Source organism: Mastomys coucha, unplaced genomic scaffold (genome assembly GCF_008632895.1).
Source record: "Mastomys coucha isolate ucsf_1 unplaced genomic scaffold, UCSF_Mcou_1 pScaffold9, whole genome shotgun sequence".
Taxonomy (NCBI): Eukaryota; Metazoa; Chordata; class Mammalia; order Rodentia; family Muridae; genus Mastomys; species Mastomys coucha.
Window position 1 is genome coordinate 19057619 of NW_022196915.1, and position 10854 is coordinate 19068472.

At 46.9% G+C, this 10854-nt stretch overlaps 1 protein-coding gene across 1 annotated transcript in view; it reads right to left on the reverse strand.

The window, feature by feature from the left end:
- The window catches only part of Chat (choline O-acetyltransferase), a 55557-nt gene that overhangs the window by 32817 nt on the left and 11886 nt on the right, over positions 1-10854 (reverse strand). The window contains exons 6-7 of the mRNA XM_031361513.1: positions 9042-9222; positions 6936-7113 (exon numbers count right to left, since the gene is read on the reverse strand). Coding sequence (XP_031217373.1) covers positions 6936-7113; positions 9042-9222 — 359 coding nt within the window. The remainder of the gene's footprint in view (positions 1-6935; positions 7114-9041; positions 9223-10854) is intronic.

Genomic DNA, 10854 nt, shown 5'->3' on the forward strand with positions numbered 1-10854 from the left:
GGAGGGAGTGAGGGGAAGAAGAAGAAGAGGAGGAGGATGAAAAAATCAAGCTGAGCTCTTTCTCCTTGTTCTAAGCTCCCTTTCCAAGAAGAGAGAAAAACAGGAGTGTCATTACTCTAGAACTGGGAACAAGGGTGGCAGTGGGGTGGGGGTAGGGCAGATAAGCAAAACCTACTTCACAGATGCTTTAGACTTCAACTGCTTAAAGTGGGAGGCAAAGGCTGGAGAAGTAAAGGTCAGAGAAAATTTTTAAAAAGGTTCGTGTATGTGTGTGCTCATGAGCATGTGTGCATGTGTGTGTGTGTATGCATGTGCGTGTGTGTTTAGAATATGATATGTAGAAGGCAGGGGAGACAAAATGCACCCAAGGTAAAAGGCTAATAAGTTAGGGTGTCATGTAAGGAAGAGAGCCATGAAGCCTACAGGTCTGCAGGTCATTGTCTCTGACTACATGGGCAGCACACTTGTGGACCTTGGGCAAAGTGACCCAGAGATCTCCCTTAAATCTAATAAGAGCTCTCATGTAGCGAACACCCTTGGTACACCAGGTACCAGGTCACATGCCCCATTATTCCCATGGAGGAGGCTGGGGTCTCCACCATGGAGCAGGAATCCCAGGCTGTAGCTGACAAGAAGGGCAGGTCAACAGCAGGCCTTTGGCTCTGGAGCTCTTATTCCTCACCTCTGGATGCGCTCATCTCAAGGCCTCTATGCTTCTGCTGCAGAGAGGGGCATAGCCCAGGCCCTCTCTCCCTAGAGAAAGAAAATCGTATTCCAATCCGAAAGCTCAGGAGGTCTTTCTGGGCCAATTAAATCAGAGAGGCTGTTATTGCTAATGTGTAATTGGTTTTAAAGCCAGCAGACTTGCTGAGCTCTGGATGACAGTATTTAAACAGCACTCTGCCCCCTTCCTGAGTGGTTCTTGTAAACCATGACCACGGCCTCCTCCAGCTGCAGCCACCTTCTGTCAGCTCCCTCCTTGGAAGCAATGCCTTGCCTCTAATTGGCTGCTGGGGATAAATATTTACGGGCTGTGTAAATGGAGAGCATCTGCCTGTAAGGTCTGTTCCCAGGATCACCACACAGAGCCCAGGAAAGCTGGAGGGCTCGGGGGCCCTCTCCAAGCTGGCCATACTTCTCCTACAAATTGACAAGCACTGTAGTCTTCCAGACTCAGGGCTGAATGTCTAATTAAATTTCCAGACCATCATAATGGTGTTAGCTCCTCCTGGGTTCAGGAGGCCATAGTTTCACAGTTTGGTGGGGAGGAAGGTCCTCTAACGATGCACAGGCCCTTCTGAGGCCCCAGGTTCATCTTCAGACTCCGCCCCTCTCCCCCTATAGTGCAGACCTCAGGCTGGGGAGCTAGGTGCCTTGTGCCCCCAGCCACTACCTCTAAGGCTAGGATGTTCCAGAGACCATGTGGACAAAAATATCTCTACATCATAGGCAAAATGAAAACTCTGACAGAGGACAGAAATGCCCAGGTCAAGGCCATGAACAAAACGAGGAGCTTGTTGGGTGACTGAGGCTGCGATCAGAGTAAGTGGATCCCAACCATGCTTTCTTCCCTTTTCTCCCCCGCCCTGCACCCCTCAGCATTTTAAAGGATTTTCATGTACTTAGACAACCTCACTGTATGGCTTGCTGGGCCTTAGGTTCCACCATCTCCTAAGCCATGACAGGTCAGGTATGTGGCTCCACATTCCTTCAGGATGCTGTCTAAAATGCATCTCTGGTTGTAGCCTGTATGCCCTGGCACCAAGGCTTCCGAGAGGACTCTTAGTGTTGGGCCATAAATGCTGGGGTTACCAGTGGTGCTTCCCAGGTGTGGTGTCTGAGCGGGCTTGGCAGGGGAAACTCAACTTGGAACTAGGGAAGGAATGGACTTAGCAACAGGCAGTCTGCTCCTCCTGCACCTCCTGGTGGTCCCTAGACCCCTCCTAAGCCACTCAGTGTCAGGACAGTGTTGGGCTCGCTGACCTGGGGGCTCACAGAGTGGACCAGTCCTAGTTGAGGGCTGTGTAGAGGATCAGGGATAAGGTCCAGAAGGAGAAATGCTGGCAATGGAAAGAACTGATGTGGCCAATCCCCTGTTCCACTGGCTGTTGGCTGACTGGAAGAGGAATCGTTCCGACTAGAGGACACATTTCCTATGAGCAGCATCCATGGTCAGTCTCCTGGATAGCACCTCTCTGGCCTGTGCCAACGCAGGAAAGGGAGGTGGGACTCCTGGGCTTCTGCTGGGAGTCGGGATCTATGACATCTGGGAATGACTCAACAATAACACTGAGTTCCTTTGTTCCCCAGCAAACCCTGCCAGCTGGCCGACTGCAACTCCTAGACATTATGAATGGAGGAGCATGGCTGGCTATGGAGATTCCTCCCATTCTCTGTCTTCATGTATTCCCCAAGAGCACTTGGTTCTCACCTACTGCATGGCTAACCCATCTGTAAGTCCTCCATCCACCTGCTTCAACTGCTCCCACTCAGTGCTCCTGAGTGCTCCCACTCTGTGCCTTGTGGTAAGACACTGCTGTTTTCCTTCCTATCCATATATCAGGGGCCAAGTTGTGTAGGTGCCTTCTCAGCAATTCTTATCCCTCATCCCCTCCCATTTGGATCTAGAGCCTGTAATTATTTTTAGTTCCCCTTGCCCCCTCATTGGCTCCTTGTCACTACACCGTACAATCTCTTCCTTGGTATTGAATATTCAGGCTCTTGAATCACATTCTCCCTTTACATTACCACTGTCATCCTTATTCTCTGCAACATCCATGTGGATGGATCCGTGAGCCCATATTCCCTTCTCTCTATTCCTGGACCAACTTCATCTCTAATTGACCATAGCACCCATTGAGGAACTTATCTCTGTCAGAAGCCAGCCCCTTACCTCTGAAAGAACTTGTTAAGTTAAATGGGGTCTCTTCAGCATGGATCCTAATCCAATAGGACTAGTATCTTTATAAGAAGAAGGGGTCACTAGGACATAGACCTACACATAAAAATGACCATGTAGAGTCTCAGGCTGAAGTTATCTGCAAAGCACTAAGAGAGAGGCCTCAGGAGAAAACAGCCCCGTGGACACTGGTGGTGGAGTTCAGCCTCCTGAACCATGAGGCAATCCACTCTATTGTTAGTCTCAGCCCATGACACTTGGCCACGGCAGCCTGAGCATAGAGCAGCTAATTCTACCCAGATTCTAGCATCATAGCACAGCTTGCCCACCCATCCCCATCTCCTCGGAGAAGCTGAACTGTGTGTGTGTGTGTGTGTGTGTGTGTGTGTGTGTGTGTGTGTGTGTGTAGAGTCTACTGTAATAATGTTACATAGCTTCTGCTAAGACTGATGGTTCCCAAAACCCTCCTACATGGGCCCAAAGAATCCCAAAACCTGGTTATCATTCTGAGGATGTCCCCCGCCCCCCCTGCTCCCCAAGAGGCCACTTTACATATTTCTCTATCTTCAGAATCCAGTCCTCACTTTTCTTAGCTCACACCATGATTCTATCCACCCCTGACCAGGAGCCACCTCTGGGAACTTCCCTACAATCCACCATGCCAGTTGTAGCCTCATGGGTCTCCAATCCCCTGCTTCTATCTGCTTTCACCTTTGCAAACATTCCCTCCCCCTCAGCAGCTCCCTTTATCGGTTCCTTGGAGCACTTGCCTGCCCACGACTGTGCACTTACTTGCCTCTCCTGTTACCTGTTTCCTGGCCCTTACCCTCTTCCAGAAATGTCCTAGTATTCTGCTTTTTTTAAATCTCCAAGTTTCTGAACAGTCGCCCACATGCACTGGGTCTAGTTGCTGACCACCTCATCAACAATTCCCTTCTGCCATTTCTATTCATATATGCACTGGTAATTTCTCCTCTCTTGCCATAGCCCTGTCAAGCTCACAGACAAGGTTGAAAAGCTCAGTAGCTCCTCTCTGAGCTATTCTTTCTTAGGCTCTCAACAGCCCTCTCTGTGGCTAAACAGTCTCTCCTCCTCCCCTTTCCAATCTCTGGCTTTCTTGTACTTGCCTGGCTGCTTTGAATCTTTCTCTGCTTAACCCTGAGACCCTGTTCCATTTCCAGATGAGCTCATCTGGCCCATAACTTTAAACGATACTAAGGATCTGATGTCTTCAAATTTATAACTGTCTTGGACTCTCTCTCTCTCTCTCTCTCTCTCTCTCGCTCTCTCTCCTCTCTTTCCTCTCCCTTTCGTTCTCTCTCTCTTGCTCCAGACACATAGATCTAACATGACACATCCACTTAGATGACTCAGGGTGGCCCAAATCAAATGTAAATCAAATGTACTTGGACAGGATCTCTCCCTTTTCAGGCCACTCCTCATCTCAGTAAATGATACCAGCATCCACCCAGTGGATCAAACAAGAAACCCAGGGTTCCCCATCCCTTCCCCTTTCTTCCTGATGATGCTTCTGCCCTGAGAGAGACTCACCAGCATGCTTTCCTTTTCCCTGTCAGGCCTTGTTCATGCCGCGGCCTGTCAGTAGTTCACTTGGAAACAAAAATCATTGCTCAAATGGTTTCCCTGTTTCCCTTCCTTGGTGGCTCTGGGGAAGAGGGTGCCACTCTAGGAGGAATTGGTTTCCTGCGGTGCAGACACACTGCCAGTGGTACTAATTGGATTAATTGATTTGCCCACGGGGAGGTGTGTGTGATGCCTTTCTGCTGAACTTCCTTTAAAAACAGCACTTCCATTCAGAAAGCCAGATCAAGTGCCATTAACAAATTAATTCTGATTAGTGCTGCCCAAGCACTGAGACCTTAGGGCAACCCTGTTCAGTCATCTTGGGCCTGGCCTGCTAATAAAGTGAAAACTAGCCAGGCAGCAGAGGTGATTATTTTGATGCCTGCCTCCATCCCCGGAGGGAAAAAGAGCAGGGTGTGCATTCACTACAGTCTCCTGAGGGAATTAACCACCTTCAAATTCTAAGTTATTAATTCACCAACATGGCAGTCATATCCGTGAAAATGGATTTGGGGCACATATGCCTGTGTCCTCTGCAGCCCTCTTTTTAGGGGCAAGTATTTAGCAGGTGCTCAATATTTAGTTGAAAGAGTAATTAACTGGTAGGTGGTAATTCTGTCTGGGCCTAGTATCCTTAGCAAACCTTCATCATTTTCTTTAACATATGCGATTGCATGACTGCTGTGGTTGGCCTGGCAGATTTTGAGGTTAAACCAAACAAGTCCCTGTCCTCCCAGACTTTACAGATGGAGAGGAAGGATTCTAGGAACCTAGAAGGGTCAAGGACACCATAAAAACACGACCCACAGACCCAACCAAGCAGGGATCAATCCTAAGGGCTCAAAGAGATTGAGCTAACTAAGTCCTCCACATATACATTATGGTTGCATAATTTGGTGTTCTCATGGGAACCCTAACAGTGGGAGTCGGCCTATCTCTGACATTTTTGCCTACACTTGGGATTCTTTTCCTACTGGGTCCTACTGGTCATCTTTTCCAGTCTTGATATGAGGGTTTATGCCTAGTCTTGTTGAAGTTTGTTATGCCATGTTTGGTTGATATCCTGGGAAGCCTGCTTTTTTTTTTTTTGGAAATGGAGGATGAGTATGGATCTAGAGGGGAGGGGAAGTTGGAGAAGGGAGTGGAGGTAGGAGAAACTGCAATAAAGAATAAAAATTCAAACAAATAAAAACTGGGGCTGAAGAGGTAGTTGAATTGCTTAAAAAATGCTTGACCTACAAACTTAAGAACTTCAGTTTGACTCCCAAGAACACAAGTAAAGTTAAATTTAAAACACACACACACACACACACACACACACACACACACACACACACACTGAGCCAGGCGGTGGTGGCACATGCCTTTGATCCCAGCACTTGGGAGGCAGAGGCAAGCGGATTTCTGAGTTTGAGGCCAGCCTGGTCTACAGAGTGAGTTCCAGGGCAGCCAAGGCTACACAGAGAAATTGTATCTCAAAAATAAACAAACAAAAACAAACAAACAAACAAACAAACAAAAACACTGAGCAAGGCTGGGTGTGATGGTGCACCTCTTTAATCCCAGCACTCAGGAGGCAAAGACAGGTGGATCTCTCTGAGTTCGAGGCCAACCTGGTCTATAAAGTGAGTTCAGTCCAGCCGGGCGGTGATGGCACATGCCTTTAATCCCAGCACTTGGGAGGCAGAGGCAGGCGGATTTCTGAGTTCGAGGCCAGCCTGGTCTACAGAGTGAGTTCCAGGACAGCCAGGGCTACACAGAGAAACTCTGCCTGGAAAAACCAAAACCAACCAAACAACCAAAAAACAAAACAAAACAACAACAGCAACACACACTGGTCAAAGTATAACACACTTGTTGTAATCTCAGCATGGGGAGAGACAGAGACAGTTGGATCTCTGGAGCTTTTTGTCTAGCCGGCCTTGCTTATTTGCTGAGTTCCAGGACAGTGAAAGATCTTGTCTCAAAACTGGACAGGCAATGCCAGATTAGTGACCTCCATATGTACACATGCACACATGTGTGCACTCACATACACATGAACATGAACACACATATTCACACACAGTGGCAGAGTGGGGAGGAAAGGAGGGGGAGAATGGATTTCTAGTGAGGATGCTTAGAAGCTTCATAAGAACAGTTGGAATGACATGAGTCACATTCAAGTTGAAAAGTCCTAGAACTGAGAAACCAGGTGAAGAAGGAGGCCAACTAAACTCCTAGAAATGGTCCCCACACCAAGTCTCCATCTGCCTGCTCTTTCAGTGACTCTGGGCTCCAAATGAACATTGCACATCCCACCCGTAAACACAGTTGCTAGCTCCACCCTGAGTTGGAAGGCTGAGCATCCCGGGCTATGGCTGATGGGAATGAGGTTGTGTGCTTAACCCTGGAGGAGGAAAGGCTAATGGGCATGAAGATGAGATGAAGATGGGCTGATACTGCAGCTAACCTTTTAAGAGGACCGTCCTGGCCTTGGCCCACTCGCTCCTCCCGTCTGACGTCAGCAGGCCGATTGGAGGCAGGCGTTCATCCTCGTTGGACGCCATTTTGACTATCTTTCTCAACTGAGTGAACAGATCACCCTCACTGAGACGGCGGAAATTAATGACAACATCCAAGACAAAGAACTGTGGGGGAAACAGGTCAAACACATCACTTGTGGCAGCCAGCCCAAGGCTCCAGGCCTTCACAGAGCCTTCACAGAGAAGGTCCGGCCCAAGGTTTCTGGGGTGTTAAATGGTTCTGAGCTGTTTAATTTTGGAGAACATCCAGAGCTGTTGACTGTACTCAAACTCTAAGCTCTCCCTAGCACAGGCCAGATTAAACCTAGCTATGAGAAAGCCTTTTCCTGCCTCTCTTTTTTATTTTTATTTTTTTGTGGTTCCTAGAGTATGCAAAAATCATCATGTTTGCAGAGAGTCAAGTGTAAACTGATACAACCACTGTTGTTGGAAGGCAGTGTCAATCAAAACTAAGAGTGCTTGCCTATGACTCAGCAACTGCACTTGTATATGCAGAATTTAGTCTAGGGCTGAGAGAAGCATATCCGTGTGCTCTAGAAGAATATGAAAGAATGTGTGTGGATTAGACCTTCTGATTTAGCAAAACATCAGAAAGAACCTGACTGGTTTTGGGAGTATACTGGATAAGTAAAATGTGGTACACCTATCCAGTGCACAGTGAAATAAATCAAACAGCTATAGACAGAGCTGTAGCTATAGATATAAACAACATCATCAACAACAGCAACAAACAACAACAAGCTAATGGTTGTAGACAAATATAAAAAAAAACCAACACACAACACCAGGTATATCTTTGCACATGCATCTGTGTATGCATGAGCTTGGCATGTATGCCTTATCGTTCTACAGCTTTGAAAGCCAGATCCTTGGACTTGGCAAAGGGTCTCTTTCTCGACACAGCTTGTCACATCCTTTTCGGTATCCAGACATAAGTAATTGCCCAACCCTCCACCCTCATCGAAGTCCATGAAGCCTGATCTATGGTTGTTTCCAGAAGGCTTGGATAATGTGCCCTACAGAGGCTGAGAAGCACTTGGTTTGACTTTCTTTGAATGAAGATGAGGAAAGGTTTTCATTTTGTGGCTGGTTGGTCAGGGTGTTAGACAGGCTGGGAAGCCTCCTGATAGCTCTTAAGCCCTCAAATCACAGCTATCCTCAGAGGACAGGCTTTCCCAAGCTCTCAGTTTACTGAAGTGAGCTCAGGAAGTAAGCATTAGACCGTAAGAAGGGTGTAGGGTAGGAAGCGGGGTGGCTTCTGGCTGTCAAACTTAAGCTTTCAATACAAAAAGATACTAAGACCCTTCTCCATCCCCCACTCTTAGCTAGATGAAGCATCAGCATACAGGATACATAGTGTGGTAGGCACCAGATGGGGTCAGTAGCCTGCATGCTCAGCTTGCTCCTCTGCCATAGGGACGCTTATTGACCCTGTAGAGCCATGTCTGACAACCTGACTGGACTTGGGCAGTTGGTAGGACCTGGAATCCTTCTTCCTCTTACATACATCACTAGCTTACCAAAGCTTCACTTTCTCACCTGCCAAATGAAGACTCAAAGGGCCACCTCTACAGGGTCATTGTGAGCAATTACATGAAATTAGTAAATATAAATTCTAGACCCACAGTCCTACACATGGGAGGTCTTGTCTCTTAGTCTTTATTCTGCCCATACATCTAATTTCTAGGAAGGACATGGACTATATGAAAATTAATAGCTATGAAGATGAAGGGTCCAGGGCCACATTGGACCTCATTCATGACCCTAAGTTATGGCCTTCTTGGGGATACAAACCCAGGGGATTCATTCCCTAAATGAATATTCTTTTCATTCCTATAATTCAGCTGCTGAAGAGAAATGTATGGACTGAGTAGGAAATCCTACCTGGGGGGCTGCATGCCCCACACTCACACTGTAAGACTCAGGGGACCAGCCTGCACACTTGTGAAGAAGCAGGAATGGTTAGCCACACCTAGCCAGTATGTGCTCCACATCCTCCCCAAGTCTGAAGCTTGTGGCAATGGGCCACTTACCTGGTTGCAGCAGGCCACAATGACGTGTTCAGGCTCAGGCATGACACTGCTCTTCTGGGCCACCAGTGTGTCCTGGGTATGGCCAGGAAGCCGGTAAGAGGAGAAGAGTCTGTAGTACTGCTTCATACAGAGGGGCTGCCCTGAGAGCTGCCCCTTGGCCCAGTCAGTGGGAAGGGAGTGGCTGGAAGGGGAGAGGGTGAGAGGACAGAGGGGGAGAGAAGGCATTGGCATGGGTTCTATGGTAACCTTGGTTTTTTTTTCCATTTTGAAGATTTTTTTACATCAAACCCAGGGCCATATTTATGCTGAGCAAATACTCTCCAATAGGCTTCTACCCTGTAGCTTCTTGTGGTTAGGCTAGAGGTTCCCCTAACTTACAGTGGCACTACTGCAGGGCTGTTCTTCATTTGTGAAGTCATGGATTGTTCCATTTCTGTGGCTCATGGGGCACCTCAGAATTTCCACAACTCCACCCTCACCCCAGTCTCAGGTAATACACACGTAATTTTTGCCATTTAACCCTTTGCTTACACCAATCTTTTCTTGGTACACCTTTCCCTCTACACCTGTGCTCTTTGTCTTTTAAGGAAAATTCCTTTTTCAAGAGTGTTTTCTTTATTATCTCTCCTTGAAACCTTCTCAAAGTTCAAAGTAGAAACTTTTATTCATCATGTGGTTTCTGAGTGATATGTTTATCATTCCACCCATTCACCCATCCATCCATCCATCCATCCACCATGCATGTTCAGTCATCCACCTACCTATCCATCCATTAAATCCACCAAAACTATCAATTCATACATTGTCCATCTTCCCTTTTATGCATCCTTCAATTTATTCAATTTATACATCCTTCAATATCATCAATGTATTGCCATTGTGGATAATCTCATCCATCCATTCATCCATCCATCCACCCACCAATCCATCCATCCATCCATCCATCCACTCACCCACCATCCACCACCCCCCATCCATCCATCCATCCACTTACCATCTACCCACCCACCATCCATTCATCCACCATCCATCCACCATCCATCCATTCATTCATCCATCATCCTTATGCACTTATCCATTTACCATTCAGCCTCCTATACATCTACCATACACCTATCTATCCATACATACATCCACCACCCACTCACAACCATCATGCATGTATCTATACATCCATCTACCTATCATTTTTCTATCATGCATCTATCCATACACTACCTATTCACCCATCCATATACTATCAATGTATCCATTGGAACTGAACAACTCTTTCACAGAGGTCGCCTAAGACCACCTAAAAACACAGATATTTACATTACAGTTCATAACAGTAGCAAAATTACAGTTATGAAATAGCAACAAACTAATTTCATGATTGGGAACGATCTCCACAACATGAGGATCACAGCATTAGGAAGGTTGAGAACCACTGCATAAACTCATCCATACATCTGCCTATCAATTCACTATCCATCCATCCATCCATCCACCCATCCATCCATCTATCCATCCATCCACAGCCTGTATACTACCCATGTACTATATAGCCATTCATCTATATTCTACCATCCATCCACTAACTTACCATGTGTCTGTCTTTTGTGGGTTGAATGAGAAATTCTCCACCATAGGCACAGTATTTGAACGTTTGACCTTCAATTGATGGCACTGTTTGGGGGAGGTTATAGAATCTTTAGGAGGTGTAGACTTGATGGAGGAAGTACATCACTGGAGGTGGGCTTTATGAGTTTATAGCTTCACTCCTCTCTCTCTCTCTCTCTCTCTCTCTCTCTCTCTCTCTCTCTCTCTCTCT